This window comes from Chanodichthys erythropterus, chromosome 12, assembly GCF_024489055.1.
Source record: "Chanodichthys erythropterus isolate Z2021 chromosome 12, ASM2448905v1, whole genome shotgun sequence".
Taxonomy (NCBI): Eukaryota; Metazoa; Chordata; class Actinopteri; order Cypriniformes; family Xenocyprididae; genus Chanodichthys; species Chanodichthys erythropterus.
Genome location: NC_090232.1, coordinates 55,775,273 through 55,795,786, shown reverse-complemented (window position 1 = coordinate 55,795,786; position 20,514 = coordinate 55,775,273). Strand labels below are relative to the sequence as shown.

The 20,514-nt window shown below is 37.4% G+C and overlaps 1 protein-coding gene across 1 annotated transcript; it reads left to right on the top strand.

Moving 5' to 3' along the window:
• The first annotated feature begins 3,396 nt into the window (after positions 1–3,396).
• LOC137032012 (NACHT, LRR and PYD domains-containing protein 1 homolog) lies at positions 3,397–16,210 on the top strand. The gene is made up of 7 exons (XM_067403468.1): positions 3,397–3,525; positions 6,187–6,323; positions 9,492–9,538; positions 9,621–10,197; positions 11,186–12,099; positions 14,386–14,553; positions 14,749–16,210. The coding sequence occupies exons 2-6, from the start codon at positions 6,208–6,210 to the stop codon at positions 14,511–14,513; spliced, it is 1,782 nt and encodes a 593-aa protein (XP_067259569.1). The 5' UTR covers positions 3,397–3,525; positions 6,187–6,207; the 3' UTR covers positions 14,514–14,553; positions 14,749–16,210.
• The last annotated feature ends 4,304 nt before the right edge of the window (positions 16,211–20,514 follow it).

Sequence of the window (20,514 nt, the reverse complement as noted above, 5' to 3'; positions counted from 1 at the left end):
AATAGTTATTAATGTAGTTCGCGTACAATAGTTTCAATGCAGGCGGATCAAAAACGTCATATCACTTGATTATGTTTTCACAGGATGTAAAACAAAGACTATAGAATAACGCAAGACGCGTCAATCATATTGTTTTGAATGGGAGAATGTGCAACGCTCAATATGACGGAATAAGTTCTGCCGTCTAAATAAGAGCCAATCACCAACTGGCATGCTTCAGCACTCCCAAGACATACCAAAGCACCCCCATAGCACCCCTACAATTTTATGTTACAATGTTATATTTAATAAAAAGTTAATAATAAAATGAACAAATATATATAAAAAAGACTCATTACGCATGCATGACATGATTTGCAGCTACTGCACTTTTCGTAATGCTACGAATTTTATTTTAAAGTGGAGCGGTTCCTTGTGCCAAGAGCTGCCCCAACTAAAGATTTTTCTAGTAGTCGTTCATTTAGACCATTAATTAGTTCGCACGTTTATATTAAATTAATAAATATAATAATAGCCTACTAAACCATCCTTTAATAACTTATGGATATCGCGCAGATTGCGCGTGCACCTCCCACCAAAGCCTGAGAGGCGTTTCAAATATGGCCGCTGAGTGAAACAACTTGTCTTAAATGGACTTTGATGTAAAAGCAGCTGCTGTAATGAGACAGAAGATGAAACCTGAAGATGAAATGAGACAGAATGAAACCTGTTGAGCAGTAATAATCTAATATATGTTGTATTGAATGCCTCATTTAGGCTTTGCTTCAGTTTTGTGGACTAAAATGTCATGAAATTCAGCAACAACTCTAGAGAAAGGAGTCCAGTAGAGTCTCCATCTGTCACTGTTGTAGTTGTGAGAGTTGTTGTCATCATTGAGCTGATAGAAACACACAGGAACATGAACTCTAGAGAGAGTGTAAGTCAGACGGGCTTCAGATGAAAGGATCAGACCGCTGCGTCTCCAGACGGCTCTTTTAAAATCAATATTTTACACTGACAGCACATTCAGACACACTGAGAGCTCGAGACCGTCACAGTGAAAATAGTGTGTGTGCTTATTTTGATCTTTACACTGATCTAAAGACAGCAAAAAGACTTTCTGAATGTAAATAAATGCAGTGATCTCATTCATTTGTGCAACTATGGCGACTGACAGTATCGTTTATATAATTACTGCACACTGTGAAGAGATCTTATTATAGGACTGATATTTTACATTAGATTTTATTTTTATATTATTTTCAGCTGAATTTCAGTTTTAGTATTATTACATTTTTGTACTATTTATTACGTTTTATATTTAAAAAAAAATAATATCATTGAGTTATTTTGTTTATTTTAGTTTTAGTAATTTTATTGACTAAAATATCCGTTAATGTTCATGCCAAAGTAAAGCTGATATCTGCATGTATTTATAATCAGGTGTTCTGGGTCAATCTGACGAACTGAATGAATGAAATATTTCTGATCATAATGAATCCTCCTCTGATTGGACAGAATCAGTTGAAGGAAGACATCAGATATCAGTGAGTGTTTGTTTCAATCTCAAGCTTTGATTCTCAGTAGAGGCTGTAGTTTCAGACTCGGCCTTATTGAGTCTTTCTTGGATTATGTGGAGTTTGTGTTTTTCATTCTCTCAGTTATTAATGGAGTCTTCTGAAATCTAATGTCATTTCTACAGGTGTTTGTGTGTTCAGCAGCAGATTCAGAAGTGTGTTCAGTCGTCAGGATCCTCCTTCACTCCTGGTCAAGAAGAAAGGCTGAGAGATGATTATTAAGAATAAGATTAAGAATCTTTATTGTCATTGTATGCATACTGTAGTACACAACAACGAAATTTAATTAGCTCTAACTCTAAAAGATGCCTAAAACAGTAAGTAATGAATAACTAATAAAATAACAGTAACAATAGACAGTATAGTCTAAACAATATATTAAACAGTATGAACAGCAGTGCAACCAAAGTATACTGCCACATAAAGTGAGGTAATGCAGAAATAATTTTAAACAGCATCAAAATTGCACGTATGTTCATGATATAACAGTTCAAAGAGATGGTGACCTGGGTGTGTGGAGTCCTTACAGATACTTGTTGCCTTTTTTGAGACATCTTGTGCTATATATATCCTCCAGTGCTGGTAGTCGAATTCCAATGATCCTTTGTGCGCAGAAAACGACACATTGAAGTGATCTTCTATCCACTGCATTGCAACTGAGAAACCATGTAGAGATGCAGTATGTGATGATGCTCTCTATGGAGCAGCGGTAAAAGGTTACCAGCAATTCCTCTCACAGACTGGCCTTTTTTATTGTCCTCAGGAAAAACAACCAGTGCTGTGCCATTTTTAATTGAGCAGTGGCATTTGTGGCCCAGGTAAGGTCATCTGCAATATAAACTCCAAGGAAACAGATGCTGGACCACCTCTCCACCCTCTCTACACTCATGAAGATTGGAGCATAATCCCCATCCTGGGATCTCCTAAAATCAATGATGAGCTCCTTTGTCTTCCCAGTGTCCAATAAGAGATTATTCTCCAAACACCAATCCGCCAACTTCTGCACCTCCGCTCTATAAGCTGATTCATCATTATTTGTGATCAACCCCACTACAGTTGTATCATGTGCGAACTTTACTATAGTGTTGGTGTGAAATGCAGGTATGCAGTCGTGGGAGAAGAGCACAGAGTACAGAATGGGGCTGAGCACACACCCCTGAGGAGTACCAGTGATAGTGGAGCATGTATAAGGGCCAGTCTCTCTGCCTGGGAGCGCTCCGTAAGGACATCTTGAATCCAGTTGCAGAGCAATGGGCTCAGACCTAACTGATGGAGTTTTATGGTCAGTTTTCAAGAGATGGAAGTAAGGTTTAGAGATCGAGGAAGTCATTCTGTCACACACTCCAGTATACAGTAGGTGGTGCTAAACATCCTTCATGATAGAATTAAACCCACCAAAACCAAGCAAATCATTCACCTTAAGGGTTTTGAGACAGAAATATTTTAAAGAGATCCAATCAAATCATTCATCTTAATGGTTCTGGAAGGGATATATTTTAAAGAAAAGCAATGAAGTCACTTTGCTGTAAGTGTTTTGGGTGGGATAAATTTCAAGTTGACCAATGAAATTACTTTTTAGGAAAGTCTGTGTGCTCAGTGGCTCAATATCTGTCTGGTTTAAGTGTGAAAATGTCCCCGGACAAAATCCTTGAGAGGATAATTTGCCATGGGGATTACAAATGGCTGTTGCATGTATCATTACAAGTATCTGGACAGGTGGAACTTGATATATAAGGTCAGGAGTACTTGTGGATACTTTCAGAAATCAGTGGTGTATACAGGAGTTTGCTAGTCCGGATACACCTCTCTTCATGCAGTGAAAACTAAAAGAAGCAGAGTGATGGGTGCGGTTTATTGGGGCCTCTGTGCATGTGCATTCTGGGGAAACACCTTTGTGCAGAAAACGAAAGTAAAGGAAATGGAAATTCGCCTTCAGAAGTTTTGAAACAGACATAAATATCACATTACCGTAAGTTCATTTATCTGCTTCTGTTATCATGTCATATTATTGTACAATATTTTCGTATTTTAGCACTCGATCTTCAAATATTAACAGTTTATTTTATGGAGTTGTGACACTTGTAAAAGTGCTCAAGTTCATCTTTAGGATTATAACGATATCGAGCTCTAGGGATTCTGCTTTTACTTGTGATTAATTTACGGGTTCTTTACAATCTGAAATATACAAAGGTGGAAAGTAAACACTTACAGTAAATACTAAATACTTCCAGGCGTCGATTCACAGACTTTCAGCTTTAGTAAGAAGATCGGTTATGACATACTGACGTATTTTTGATGGCTGGTTTGTGTAAAACTGGTTTCATAGGACCTTAATAGCCTTTTTCAAGTCATTGCACAAGTTTTTTGATTGGGTTCAGATCTGAGCTCTGACTGGGTCAGTCCAAAACATTGATGATCATCTTCTTCTGAAGCCATTCTGTTGTTGACCTTAGGGTCTTTATCTGTCTTGAAGATGAAATTCTTCATCTGAAGTATTTAAGATAGATAGAAAGAGTTGCAGGATGTCAGAGACCACACACCACACGCTTTCCTGTCTCGCTGCTGAGTGTTTTGCCAAATCAAGTCAAGTCATCTTCATTTATATAACGCTTTTTACAATACAGATTATTTCAAAGCAGCTTCACAGTGATAATAGGAAAATTAATGGAGAGAGATTGTTTTGGCTCTACAGCAGCTCTAGGGAAAAGTTATTATAAAGCTAAAGATGGTTGTTGATTGAATCAGTTCTGTTGTAAAAATCGTTAATTATTAACTTAGAGGCCGCTTAAATGACACCTTTTAACTAAAAACAGAAGACTTTAAATGCGTTCTTGCCATTCATTAACGTGTTTAGCCTATAGGTGCGTCTGAATGTGTATGTGCGCAGACGCTTTTTACAAAGTGACATTGCCAAATTACTTGTCTGGTCCGCATAATACAGAAAAATTAGTTGTGTCCACGGATCTATGCGAACTGGAATAATTTTGATAATGTTTTATCTATACATAGGGAAAGGAAAGGGAAATGGGAAACATCCCCTTCACAGGGGATAATTTAGTTGAAACATCAGGGCTGCGTTTTCATCATGTCTAGGCGCAGGTCCTTCATCTCATCTGGATACGGCCTGGATCTGGCAGACTGCGGCAAACCTCAGGATAAACCGAGAGAGACTAATATTAGCGTAGATGCCATTCTTCTTATGATGTAGCGAGTACATCAGGTGTTATGGGAAGTGTTCCCGGTTCCGGCTGACCTCATCTATGCAGCCTAACAATTTACATGAATTGAATTATAGAAGCAGATAATGTGTTATGTGTATGGCACATTTTTTTTGTGTCTGTAAGCTCCGTTTAGCTTTCTCTATATACTATCATTCCTTCTTGTTTATATTGTTAAATATAGCTTACTCATCACCATAGTATCAGATATTGTCTAATATCACATTAATCTGAAATCACTAGCTTTAATCTAAATCATTATCGCTAGCACAACGCACTTGCATTTCGCTAGCCTGTTAACCTGCCATACTTGCTTGTCGTCTTTTTTTTGCGTCAACTAATCTATCCCCTGCAAAGGCCTCCTTTCCTTTCCCTATGTATAGATAGAACATTATCAAAATTATTACAGTTCACATAGATCCATGGAAACGACTAATAATTCTGTATTATGTGGGCCAGACAAGTAATTTGGCAATGTCAATTTGTAAAGAAAGAAATTTTCCTATTATTACTGTGTAGCTGCTTTGAAACAGTCTGTATTGTAAAAAGTGCTACATACGTAAATGAAGATGACTTGACTACAAATGATAATAAATCTGTTGGAATCATATTATGATTCATAGTTGTTGCTTTTGTATCTGATTGTTTAACTGCATCAATTGAATACACTGGAACTCATTATTGTGGAGGGAGAACAGCTATTAAGCATTAGAAAAGTGTAACAGGCTCCAACGCAATCTAACAAGAGCAGCGCAAATGAGAGTTGGGATGCAAATAAGCAGAGCTGATGCTCATCAGGTGCGGGTCGACACGGGCGCCACTTCTTCACTTCACTTCTTCGCCATTTCACTTCATGTAATCTGACAAACACGCACACATCTATAGACTAACATGGCTTGGCAAATGATAACGTCTTCCTCTGCTATTCCAAAGAAATGAAAACGAGTGGAAAATAATTTCTCCCTTCTACCACGTGCTCTCTGTTTTTTGCGGTGTCTCTTCCCAGCAGCAACAACTGCAGCCATGTCGCAAACTGGGTTAAGACATGCTTTTTTTGGGCATTAACTAATGGCGCAAATAGCAGTAAACTGATGAGCGAAACATTAGTAAATCACGTTGCGTGAATCATTTAAATACTCTCCTCCCATAAATTTTGCGTCTGAAAGGGAAACTCCTACAAATGCACATGCAATAAGGTCAGCCACAAAAACAACTCAGTCCACACCTTTTCAGCGCTGATTTTACACTGCGTGTCTTTAGTAAATCCCGAAAGTGGTTTTTAATGCCAAAAGAGGATTTGCGCTACCGCAAGCTGTTAGTAAATCTGGCCACAGTCAGTAAACCAGTACTTTATGGACTTCAGAAGAAAATGATCCTCCACAAACTGCTGTTCTCTGTGTTTCCATATGCAGGTCTGAAGTCAGTTTGTCATTATGGAGAAGAGAAAGAGAAAATCTACACCTACAAAACACTGTGTGTCTCTGAAGAGTGACCGATTCATGTACGATCCTCCTAAACTCAGTGTTAAATCAGTGACCTCTGACCCCAGGTAGGTGTAAACCTGTAGTGGCAGACTATGGGAGTCAAAAACACTGAATTCACACAGAGAGATGAGATTTGTAATAGGGCCACAATAAACAATTATTTTGATAATTGATTAATTTTTCTATTACTTTTTTGATTAGTAAGATGAAAAACCCCAAAACTACAATTTAATTTCAATCACTTATTTATTTATTTATTTTTATTATTATTATTCCACATCCTGCCCAATGTTGTTCTCCAAACAATCTGTAATATAAAGGCTATGAAAACAAATCTGTAGACTATGCTGTACATTGTGCAACCATTTTAAAGCAGAATTTGAAATGACTAAATAAAAATAATAAACAAGAACAAAAGCACAAGATAGGCTATGAGAAACATTCACTCATCTGAACACAGTCATTATATTGCATTAAGAGGCTATTCCAACAGTATCCCTGCTTTCATAAAAATATGATTACTTGTGTTACATGCAGAACTTTAAACCTACACTTAATTTCTAATATGAAATATTTTATTCAGAACCTTTATTTTATTTACGAATGATCATGTTGTCAGGTTATATCTCTGACTACAATCCAAACAACATCCATTTACAATTCAACCTCACATCAACATTATATTGAAGTAATATTCAATTTAAAGATCTACATTTCTCATTTTCATTCACAAAGATAACATGGAAAATGTGCCACACATAGTAGACAATTTGTGACACCTGTTGGTAAACAAGCACTTTTAACTACATTCACAAGATCTGCTCAATGCTCATTGCTGCAACCTTCTATGTGATAGGAGTAGATCTAAATATAATGCAAAAATCAACACTTTTCACAATTCTTGTGAGGGAACTTGCACTAAGTCTGTAAAGACTTTTTTGGGAATGCCCTCAGCGTAGAGTGCCTGAAGCATGAATAATCCAATCCTTATTGGTGCTAACTTATGACATAGCATGTGACGCCATGCAAAGAAGCTATAAAGGGACGCTGGCACAACAGAGATAGCTTTTTGATCTTTAGCAAGAGCTCTGTGCCAAACTGTGTTGGTGTTGTTTGTCCCGTAGTAATAAACACTGTTGAAAGTGCTTTGCCCGCCCCAAAGACTTGCGGCCGAAGTGCGATTGCGTCTGCACACCAGAAAGGTTGTAATGAAGACCTTTGAGTTTCAGAGTGTAGTTGACAATGGTTTTTCTCAAATAAAGTGATGAAATGCTCATTAAGCATTCTCTCAGAGCAGCTCTGGATATGTTCATGTGTTCACGCCCTCATATTGTGAGACGGCAGATGCTGAAAACATCATGAGCATAATGCATTCTTGAGTATGTAATAGATAAAACAGCACCACTGATTCACTCTGAGACATGCAGAACAAGCAAATTATATATTTATATAGCAGTCTTTTGCGCTTTCACAGACCATGTCGCAAAATTAATTACTTATTATTATTCATCCAACCATCCAATAATTTGCGCATTTTATGTGTCATCTGCATTATATTGTAAATTCCATTTTCATGACTGGATTCCGCGATTCCTTCTGCATCACAGAAATTATATGGCCTTCAGATATAAATGGGACATGAGGGAGTGAAAGTTGATCATTTGAACATGTTTTGTCTTGCCAATTTACACATTTAACAGTTTTAAATGCAGAAGAAGAGGTGGAAATTGGGACTCATACGTTGTTATCTGTGCGCATAGCCGTGCACGCAGAGAGAGATAGACACATTTCAGACAGTGCTTGAACACCTTATTGAGTCCTCTTTCACATTTACTTGCGCTTGAATGGACACATACACTATAGGTGGGAATCTTTTGGAATCTTACTATTCAATTCATATTGATTCTTGGGGTCATAATTTGACTCAAAATCGATTCTTGCCCCACCCCCATGTGTAAGAAATCCTGTGCCCTCGGTTGATATTAAATACAATTTATAATTAAAATGTAAAGTTTTGTTGAATTATTATTTTTCAATCTCATCCTCAATCAGTTTATAATATGTGAACATCTTATATTGAACTGTTCTATTTGTAATAAACTACATTTCCAGCCTTTTAACTTTGTAGGATGTAATACTAGTTATATTGTTTATATTCGTTCCACTGATAGTTTTGCAATATTACATTTTAAGGGCTTGTTTAGGTGTTTTGTGATATCTGGCAACCCTTCACCTGGCGCTTTAATGAAGGTTAGAGTTTCAGGAAAAGTGTTAGTGCCAATCAGTTAGGACTCATTTAATAAAGTAGTGTAAATTATACACACCTTGAAGGTGTGTTATTTTACTGTAGTCCACTGCTGCTCAGTGAGAAAGAAACCAGATGTGTGTCAGTATATTCGGTCTGTGCATTTGGTGTTAAAGTGACAGCAGCCTAATATTCCTGCTGTCATCCATGCCGTTAATATTAATAAAATAAAAAAAATACAGCTTTAACAACGACAAACCTATATTTAATTTCTACAGTGAGCAAATAGTGTTAGTTTACATTTAGGCAGCTTGTAGCATGTATGTATGTACTATGCAGCATTTTCAGGTGCTCCCTCGAGAACCAGACCAAAACATGTATGTGCACCCCTGACTATAATGTGTTAAGAGCTTTTTCAAGTACCGGGGAGCTAAACCATTTATTGCTTTGTAAGTAATAAGCAAGATTTTAAAATATATACGATGTTTAACAGGAAGCCAATGCAGTGATGACAGAACTGGGCTAATATGGTCATACTTCCTAGTTCTAGTAAGAACTCTAGCTGCTGCATTTTTTACCAGCTAGAGTTTGTTTATTAAGCGTGTAGGGCAACCACCCAGTAGAGCGTTACAGTAGTCTAGCCTTGAGGCCATGAACGCATGAACTAACTGTTCTGCATTTGTCATTAAGAGCATATGTCGTAGTATAGATATACATATAAGAATGTTGTGGTTGATAGTGTCAAATGCAGCACTTAAGATCCAGTAACACTAATAAAGATAAAGGAGAAATTTTGAGAAATGTCTCTTTTTTTGTCTTATATGTTCCCCAGAAGAAAGTAAGTCATTCAGGTTTGGAACAACATCAGGCTAAACGATCAGTCATTTTTTGGTGAACTAAGTTTGCGTCACACAACATATTGTGAGTGTTTCTTTTTCTTTTTTGTATTACTTTTAGAAAATTAATGACATGTTTTTTTTTTATATAGTGTGGATCATTGTGGAGAGTGCAGAATTACAGCAGGACCACAAAAATGTAGGTCGACACACACAATCATTCAGTGTTTTGATTTTGATTTGTCTCATTTAGTGAAATGTTTCTCTCTTCTTGTGTTCAGATGCCTGTGATCTCACACTGGATCCAAACACAGCAAACACTTATCTCATTCTGTCTGATAAGAACAGGAAGGTGACATGTGTGTTAAAGAATCAGCCGTATCCTGATCATCCAGAGAGATTTGAGAAGTGGTGTCAGGTTCTGTGTGAAGAGGGTTTGCCTGGACTCTGTTACTGGGAGGCTGAATGGAGTGGACATGCTGAAATATCAGTGACATATAAAGGAATCAGCAGGAAAGGATGGAGTGAAGATTGTGTGTTTGGATACAATGACAAATCCTGGAGTCTGAACTGCACTGATAATGGATTCTCTGTGTGTCACAATAAGAACAGCACTAAGATACCTGACATCAGTTCATCCTCTAATAGAGTAGGAGTGTATGTGGACGTGTCGGCCGGCACTTTGTCCTTCTACAGCGTCTCTGACATATATACACTCACACACTTACACACATTCAACACCACGTTCACTGAATCTCTCTATGCTGGATTAGGTGTTTATGAGTGTAATTCCTCAGTGTTTCTGTGTGACATCAAACAACCTCCTGTGAGAAACGACAGTGATACACACACAACTGGGTGAGTGAAATATACTGTGTCTTAGTGAAGAATTTTTCCAGACTGTGATTAATAGTTCAATCCTCTGTTCTTCATTCATCACTAAACACTAGTGATGCACGATATGATATTTTTCAATATATTTTCATACAATACCAATAAATATATATTTTTCCTTCCTGTTCCGGGTTTGCATGAATTATGACAGTGAGCATCGGTCTGGAGCTGTCAATCATATTGCATAACCATATACCTGCATGACTTTGTTATGCACACTTCCTCATTCTGAGCTCCATGAAAAACAAAATGAGGAAACATTTCTACATGTGAAACAAGAAGCTAATAAACACACAATTACGAAAGTATATGATTTGTGTGTTTTTTCTTTTGATTTGGGGTATTTTCATATCAATAAAGATTGTTTACGTTATAAATGCTAAGCAGGTGTGGCAATTAGCTATACATAACATATTTAGAGTTCATTTAAACATAAATTTCATGCAGACTAGTTAAACATAGAGCCTACATAAAAAATATCTTAAACCCTCATTAAACTATATTTGTTTTTAAACTATTGTATAGTTTTCATTTAGAAAATGCATGATTGTTTATAAATATATGTTTGTTATTAGTGACAGACATAACAGGCATCAGTCACAGCATTATACACTACCTTTATACTAACCTGATTTTATTATGGTTTTAATGAGATTTTTATCAAATGGAATATAAAAATTAAATTGTTCATTGTTAGTTAATGTTACTTTAGGTTCATTAAATAATATTGACAGATACAAATTTTGATTTCAATAATGTATTAATAAACAATGAAATTAACATTAACTTAGATTAAACACTATTATTTTTATTGTTAATTTGTGCTAACTTATGTAGATAAAGTCACCAGCCAAGTATTGAGTTTTATTTATTAGTTTATTCATCATTTAATTTTTTACCTTGTTTAAAACCATCTGACTCTTTCATTCCTCCTTCTTCTGGTTCTTCACAGGTTCTCTGACCCCAAACCTTCTGGGCTCAATATTCACCCACTGCTGAACTGTCAGTCTTGTGTCCATATAGCTGATTCTGATCAGTGGGTTCAGATTGAGCCGTCGGCCTGTACAGATGAAGGAGGGTCAAAGTTCAGGGTCAGCACTGACCCAGGCCGTTACGAGTGTGTCAGGACCAGAATGCGATGGGTTTGTGACTATGAAGTTACCCTTCAGTACTGTACTGTAGACGGACACTTCCTCAACAAAGAGCTGAAGAGGCTGCAGTGTAACCGGATCGCTCCAGTGATTGACGTGACGGTGATCTCAGGGAAACTGGAGGAAGTTCATCTGCCCCATTACGCCTGTTTAGGAGAGTCTGACCCCTCTCTCAAAGATGCTGTGAAAGTCCTCACCGTAAAAGATGAGGGAATAACAACAGAACCTGTGCAGTTGACCCGATTCCATGCTAAGATTGTCCAACCATCCTTCTCTCTTAAAACATTAATAATAAGTTGGATAATGCGAGTGGATGAACACTGCGATCTTCTTCTCTACATGCGTTCTAAAGTTCCTCTCATTCTACATGTCTACTTTTTTCCGGTTGATGATTGTGCAAAAGAAAAAGTTGAGAAGAATGAAAAGTCAAGTTACCCAATCCCGCATCCCAGACCTGACAGGCCATTTCGGATGAAAACGCCACACATTCTTAACGTTCCAGGTGCCTTGACTATCCATCCCAAAGAAGGGATCACACTCAGAAGAGAAACTGACCCAAACTTCTTCAAGGTAAAGACACGTCTGGAGAATGATTTTGAAATGACTCTTATCAGAGAAGAGGATCAGAAGTCTGCCTGGACTGCAATAATTGAGAAAGATGAACTTGATCAGATAAATCCTAAGAGATCCGAGCAACGTCTGAATAGTGAGGCAGGTAAAGTAAATTTATTTGATAAGCGCTTCCCAGATCTCATTCAGGGGGTTAAAAAAATTTCGATTGTGGGATGGTCAAGGGGTACACGCATACCTTTTCCGCCACTGGCCCCACAGTCAGCAGTTCCCACTTTGTCAAAAAAAAGAGCAGTTTCCTTCCTCTCTTAGTCCCAATAGGGTACAGAGAACAGTGGATGGTGCAGAACCGGACCACTCTCATTCTCCTCTGTTGCCAGCGGGCAGCAGTGAGAGACACAACCAAGCCTTCTCACACACTATGAACTGAGCCTTACACAAGCTACTGTTCAAAATGTTGGTGCATAAACGCATTTTTGAATGCATCCGTCCCCAAGATTGGTTTGTAGCAACCAACCTGACGAATGTGTACTTACATTTCTTGATTCTCCCTCGACACAGGTCTTTCATGCGCATATCAGTACAAATTCCTGCACTTCAGGCTGTCCCTGTCACCCCAATGTCTTCACAAAAGTCAAGGAGGCAACCCTTGCTCCCAAGAGAGAGCGTGGGGTTTGCATCCTCAACTATCTCGATGACTGGCTCATACTAGCACAGTCCCAGGATCAGTTATTCAAACACAGGGACCTAGTGCTCAGTCACCTCAGCTAGTTGGGACTTTGGGTCAACTGGGAAAAGAGCAAACTCTTGCCAGTGCAGAGGATCTCTTTTCTCGGTATGGAGTTGGACTCAGTCGAACGGACAGCACATCTCACATAGGGACGTGCTAAACTGCTTGAACATGTTCAAAGTCAGGATGGCGAAACTTTTTCAAAGGATCTTGGGGAATATGGCAGCCACAGCAGCTGTAACACTGCTTGGATGTGAACCCCACGCTCTCTCATGGGAGCAAGGGCCGCCTCTGTGACTTTCATGAAGACATTGGGGTCCCGAGATAAGAATGGCAATGCGGCAGTCACCAGGTGAAAGTCACACCGGCCTGTCACCAAACTTTTAGCCGTGGTCAGAATCCTTGTTTCTGTGGGCAGGAGTACCCCTGGAACAGTTTCTGGCAGTACGTCTTGCACTGAGCCTCCTAAAAAAGCACCTACAGGGCAAAGACGTGCTGGTCTGGATGGACAACACTGTGGCAATTGTGTACATCAAACATTAGGGTGGTCCACGCTCCCATCGCATGTTGCAACTCACCCTCCATCTCCTCCTCTGGAGTCAGAAGCATCTGAGATCACTTTGTGCCATTCACATTCCTGGCATACTCAACCATGTGGCCAACTGGCTATCATGAGCTGTGCTCCCAGGAGAATGAAGACTCCATCCCCAGGCTGTCCAGCTGATTTGGCATTGTTTTGGAGCGGCACAGGTAGACCTGTATGCTTCTCCAGAAACCACCCACTGCCATTTGTTCTATTCCCTGACCAGTGGAACACTCGGCACGGATGCACTGGCACACAGCTGGTCCCGGGGTCTATACAAATATGCATTTCCCTCAGTGAGCCTTCTTGCACAGACACTGTGCAAGGTCAGGGAGGACGAGGAGCAGGTCTTGCTAGTTGCACCCTATTGGCCCAGCTGGACCTGGTTCCCAGATCTGATGCTCCTCGCAACAACCCCTCCTTGACCGATTCCTCTGAGGAAAGATATTCTTTCTCAGAGACGGGGCCCCCTGTGGCACCCACACCCAGACCTCTGGAAACTCCATGTCTGGCCCCTGAATGGGACGCAGAGGTTCTAGGTGACTTACCCCAAGAGATACTTAACAACATCACTTCAGCACGCAAGCAGATTGGTCACTCTAGCGAGATCTCAATTCATCGGTTCTCTTCGACGAGATGTCTCCATTCCCTCCTTCAGGGAACGAGGGTTACATACGTAACAGAGACATTTTTTTGTAACAATATAGTTACAAAAATGAAAATTAGACAAGTACACGATATGAACAACTGCAGCGCTAAACATAGTTACTGAGTGTGAGTCACAATCATGTAAATGGAAATCATACTGCATTTAGAAAAAGCCCACTCAAGAGAATACCATACACTATTAAAGCCTCTGATCAGTTTTCTTACGCTTTCTTGAACGTTCGATGTTGTCAGTATGTTCTTAAGTCATTTAAATAGATCAGTATCTGCTGTAAAAATCCTGATTGGAGCATCTCAGAGTGTGTTGAGACACTGAGAAAGATGAACCAGAACTATTTTTCTAAACAGTTAGAGAACAAACACAAGGATGGTAATAAAGAGAATTATCATTAATTTTAATGTCATGAAATCACTTTAAGAAGCTTGTATATGTGCCTTTGTCTCTATTTCAGTGAAGATGAGCAGTAACACTCCCACTGGAGACAGTGTTGGTGTAACAGCTGACACAGGTGCAAGTGTAAATGCTCCTGTACTCACTAGAAACACTATCACAGGCCCATTAAACATCAACTACAGCTGAAACCCTGCAGTACACAATACACCAACAAGGATCAATGAAGGTACTGTATAGTGTTGAAGGTTTAAATAGGAACTGTATATAGTAACTTTAAATAACTGACTTTTAGCAGAATGTTTGTTTACAAATGTATATAAAAAATAATGTAACGGCATTTCAGTCAAAACACAGTTCAATATTGTAAATCTGTGAGATCTCTTACTCTTTGACCTATTATCACTTTTCCTCTTTCTCAAAGGCTCAACTACAGAGGACAGTAAAAATTCTTACTTTCTTAGAAGCAACAAATGAAAACAAAATACCATGATCATCCTGCACCTAAACCTAAAGCCAAGTCATTTGATCATATTCTTCTGAATCTTGGGAAACTGGCCTTTAAACAGCTGGAGAAAGGTAATCTGATTTCCTACAAAGAAGATCTTGAGGAGTGTGGACTAGACATCAGTGAAGGGTCAGTGTACTCTGGGTTATGCACTGAGATCTTTCAGATGAAAAAGTTTTAAGATTCGAGGAACGATTTCCTGTAAAACAGCAAATGTCATTTATAAGTTACACTGCCCTTCTGGATTTTCATGGACAAACCGAGCAGATAGCTTAAAACTCATATTGCTGAACATTGAATTGTCATTAGGCATCACAACCCTAGAAGTCCAGTGAACAACACTTTTTTAAGTTGATAAATTACATTTTAAACTATTAAATGAATATATCAATATAAAAATATGTATATATAAATAATATAAATATACTGTTAAACTATACATATATATATATATATATATATATTAAAAAAAGATTTTAAAACGTGAAGCATATTGGATTTACACTTTGAATCTATTATAATCTAACGGTCTCAATGAAGAATTTGATATTCAGCCTTTTCTTTAATTATGTTATTGATCTGTATGTGTGGATTTATTGCATTATGTTCGTTATGTTGTTGGTATTTTCTTTTGTTTTCTTGCAGTCAGCCATTTTCTAATTGGAATTTTTTTGCAGTCAGGTATTTCTTGATATGTATATATTTGTTTTCAGATAATTGATGTTTTCACTTTTATTCTAGTTATGTGATTTGTTTGTTGCCCTTTTTTGTTGTCATGTGGGATCATGTGATCTAGGTTTGTCTGTATAAGGGCTTATCAGTGTATGGCTGCATCCGAAATCACACACTCTCTTGAGTAGGTAATTATTTTTAATGAGTAATTACTTCACGACAGATAAAACATATGTTCTTTATAGTATGAATGTAATCTGGACATGCTACATTCGCCATGTTGTCATTACCATGTGACGTTACATCACTTCACTGCCATTCATATATCCTCTCCCATGGCCTCATGGGATAGTAAAGTGTCCATCATTTGCAAACTTCAGAATCTCACCAGATGTAGCAGGTCATCCGGGTATGTTTTGATATTGTTTTATGAGTACAGTGAATTCAGACACACTTCTTTTGTCTCAGTGTTTTTCACCTACTCAATAGTAGGGAAGTATGTGATTTTAGATGCAGCTCTTGTGTTCACTGACTGATGAAGAGCCATTAAGCTCGAAGCGCCACCTGTGGTGAGAACATAAAATAAATATTTTTCTATTTTTGGTGAGCAAACTTTTCTCTACATAAAGTATGAAATGTAGAATGTGTCTAAAAAGGATAGTTGTGGCAAATATAATCCAGATCTTTTTATGTGATAATATTTCTCTGCAAACACACAAAATTTTGATAAACTGTAATGAGAAACATTAAATATTTTCTTTTTCTAATAAAATGTTTTTTTTTTTTTTTTTTAACTTTATTTTGTTGTCTCAGAATTTAACATTGGAATAATTTGGATATTTCACTGCATGGAAAATATTCTGAATGGTAGACATTCTGAACAATGTGCTGTAAAGTAAGACTGTCATGGGATAATGCACAAAAAACTAATATTTTATTAATTTATTCTAAATTCAAATTCCCCAGTGACAACATACTTTACCCCTAATGTTGGGTAAGTTGTGCCACTTCTATGTCATTAGCACTATTTCTGTGTCCTTATGATCCTTTCCTTTATTTCTCCTGATAGAAGACAGCTGAAATCTGATTTGTTGTATAATAATGCTGAAGCACAGATATTTAAGAATATGTTCTCTGAGCTTCATGTCTCTACAACAGTCTCAGTCTTCCTCCAACATCAGGCCACCTGAACGAAGCCTCGACAACATCTGTCAGATTCAACATTATTCAGCTGGAGTGAATAAATCATTTCAACAAAGAGCAGAAAATAAGAGTCCAGTGATGCTCTTCCCATGAAAGCAGCTGAGCGTTCTGGATGCTTTAGAAGCAGAAGGTGAGATTCGTCACATTTCTTCTAATGTTGCTCGATCAAGTCATGGTTTAGTCTGGAGTTGCAGCACAGTTTGAGTCTCCAGGAGCTTTTGTTTTGCTTTTGCACACATTTGACCTCCAGCGGCATTATTATTTTATTTTTTTATTTTTTTATTTTTTTTCAAGAGCATCTTGTCTAAATTAGAGAAAATGTGAATTGTTACCTCTGTATTCATGAGATGAGTAAAGTATAGAATTTATTCTGGTTAAATCTGAAGTGAAATACCTTGACTCAAATACAAAAGTACTAGTAAATAAAGAAGAAAGAAGAGATAGTAAGAAAATATCTCTTAATCCTTGGCTTATGAGAGATCTTTTGGGCAGAATCCTTTTGACTTAAGCAGAAAATTCTCGTATTTTCTTATTCTCTTAAAGGCACAATATGTAATTTTTTTTTTATATTAAAATATCCAAAAAGCACTTGCACAGTGTTATGCATTTCATTCAATTGTGTGCTTACATTATCCTAAATGCATCCAAGAATTTGTAAATTCAGAGAAATTCACAATTTTAAATAGTGCCCATCCATTGTTACTTGTCGCCTGTCAATGATGTAATGTCTACGTTATCCCTGGTTTCCGCTTGTACTTCATAGACAGGTAAGCAAATGTACATAAGACAAATCAATGTTATATAGCTCAACATGATGAAATGTCACACCGTGACCTAACCAGGCGTGATGCGATAAGAGCAGTGACAAGCAATTTGACTGTTCACACTACACACGACACGAAAATGAGAAGCGATAAAATAAATTAAAAACCACAGCCAATCAGAAGACAGTGTGGCAAGAGCACAGCAGATACAATGAAATGAGTAAAGTAAAATTCATAAATATTACACCATTTAAACATTATTTAAAGTACATACTTTGCCATAGAATACACTTGTTTGTTTGCATTCCCAGGTGAAAAAAGTACACTTCATCAATGTACTTAAAATGTACTTACTAATTTTGTACTTAAAGGGGTACTTCACCCCTGGAAAGCTAAATGTGTATTTAAAATTGGCCATTTATGTAGTAGAAATGTGAAATTATTTTTGAATTTGGAGCTTTCTAGACTGAGAAAAGGCAGAAAATGTATTTTTGACTAATGTGGATGAAAGACAACAACTCCCAGAATGCACTTGTTTTGCTGCCCTTGCGAGGCCATGCCCAAACCACGCCTATCGGTTACAGGCGGCATTACCAGGAAAATTCAAACAAATAAATCGTGAGTTCATACATTTACAGCGAAATGGTGCTAAATTGCTTTGTTCCTGAATGTACACCCAAAACCAGGAAAAGACAAGTAAGTTTCCATCATTTTCCGATTAAGTTAAAGATTTGGAGCGATGTAAACAGTGGCTGCGGGCCATCAAACACCCGAAGTTTGGAGATGACACCGTTATAGAAAACCTAAAAAAACGCAGAATATGTAGTCTCCATTTCAAGCAAGAGGACTACGAACCAAATATCTTTGCAATGAAGAGAACCATCCTGAAGGACACCGCGATACCATCGATGTTCACTTTCCCAGAGGACAAACAGCCTGGGCCATCTGGTACTAAGCGTATTCGCCCAGAGGTAAGACTCGCTGATACTAGACTGATAACACAGGAGCCTATATGTAGTGTTGTAGGTAGCAGTAAAACTGCAAACTTAGCAAAGTAACGTTAGATAGACAATTACATATAAGTTCCATATAAGTTGACTGTCATCAAAGTAAAGCCTCTGTTCTGTAAAACTGAGTTTATTTATCTATTTATGCTAACGTTACCACAAAAGCCTGTTACTGTATTGGTTGAGATGACTGCAGAGACCGATAAATTTGCGAGATGAACCACTGATGTAGTGCAGACAAAATAAAGTTAATTACTGTAAGCTTAAAAATATAATTGACACCCACTTTTGATAAAATCTTTGATCTGTGTCCGTGAGCTCAAACGCGCATATGTATGGACGTGGTGAAAAAATGCGGAACTACCTGCTATTACTGGCTGTAGTTTTAAGCCTCTGGCCAAAAAAGCCTCCGATGACGCAAAATGACGATTTTTGCGTCATCAGAGGCTTTTTTTACAGAATAAAAGTGCATAAATCTCTCATCTCGGGCTGATATGAAGGGGGAAAGCACGGTAATTCGAAAATACTAGTGGTATTCTGCTAATACAAAGCTTAATGCTAAATCCTGAAGTATCCCTTTAATATACTAAAAATTCTTCTTTAGTACTTCTTAAGATAATCTTATGAACATAAGTCTACTCAACTGTGCTATTTTGAGACACCATGAAATATGAACTAAAATGTGTTTTTAATATGTTTATTAGTCTTGTACAGCCAATAAACTAATACATAGAATAACATTACAACTTGTAACACATTCAAATGCAGTTAAGTATGGTAGCATTATACCAAGTGAAACAGCGCTGTGTTACCTCACAATTCTAATTTGTCAAAAAAAAAACGTATCTGTGTGTGTAGTATTTCAGCTTTGCGAGTAGTTCGGTAGAATTAAATGTCCTCATTCCTTTATATCCCCTTAGACTTGAATGTGGCACTGATATTTGTCTCTCATTAGCAATTGTGCCCATGATTCTCGGCCTCGCCCTACTTTATACCACAGTCATGTTAAAAACATGAATGCATTCACTGATCCATAAACATTATTTCCCCATAAAACATCAATAGATCCATCGGCATGATGACAGGTTCCATTATTCATATACCAAAGCGTGCATTCAAGAGTGAGTTCTTATTTCTACAAGCAGATATTGCACTTCTGGAAGACAATTTTTACTTTTAACTTCACACCACATGGATCTACCCTGTGGAATAATAAAGTCATTACAGTAAATATGAAGACATTATTCAAACAAGAGAGGTATGAGAAAAAGTTGTATATGTTGTTGATAGATGAAGCTGGTTTATTCAATATAACTAATTCACAGAGAAATGTGTGATCAAATATTATTTTAGAGAATTTAATAGTCTGTGTAGAGCAATTAATACAAAACACTCTTATTCAAATGCAAGTCATTTTATCATTTCAAAACACCAGCAAAAAATAACAATTGCTTATAATGAAACATTTAGGAAACAAATACTGTAATTATATTTAACAGACTGAGTTTTCCTGGTTTTATTGTGTTGTTTTAAAGTTCCTGTGAATATTGTAAATACACAATTCTTATTTAACTTTGATCATTTTTTTAAGTCTCATTCTTTTAACCAGTAACAAACTCACACAGTAAAATCTTACCCCATTTTTAAATCTTGTGACTCAGACGATTTGGCTGATCGCATATAATGTAGATATAGATATATTCACTATATACATATTTGCATAGCATTCAGTTGGTACATTTGCTTGAAGGACAGCATTGAGCAGGATGCTGAATAGTGTGGGTTTTTTAATAAATTAAAAAAATAATTTAGGCATTTTGTCCAACTAATCAATTATCAAAATAATCATTAGTTGCAACACTACAATTTTGTAACGTCTGGATGGATCCGTTCAGAGTCAATAAACTTTGGAGTTTTTAAACGCTTTTAACCTGATGAACTTTGTTTGTTAATCACTAACTCGGCTCTGGACGACTGTGACTTTCGGCAGGTTTGTGGACCTGTGAGAGTAAACAGAAAACGACAACTTCCTCACT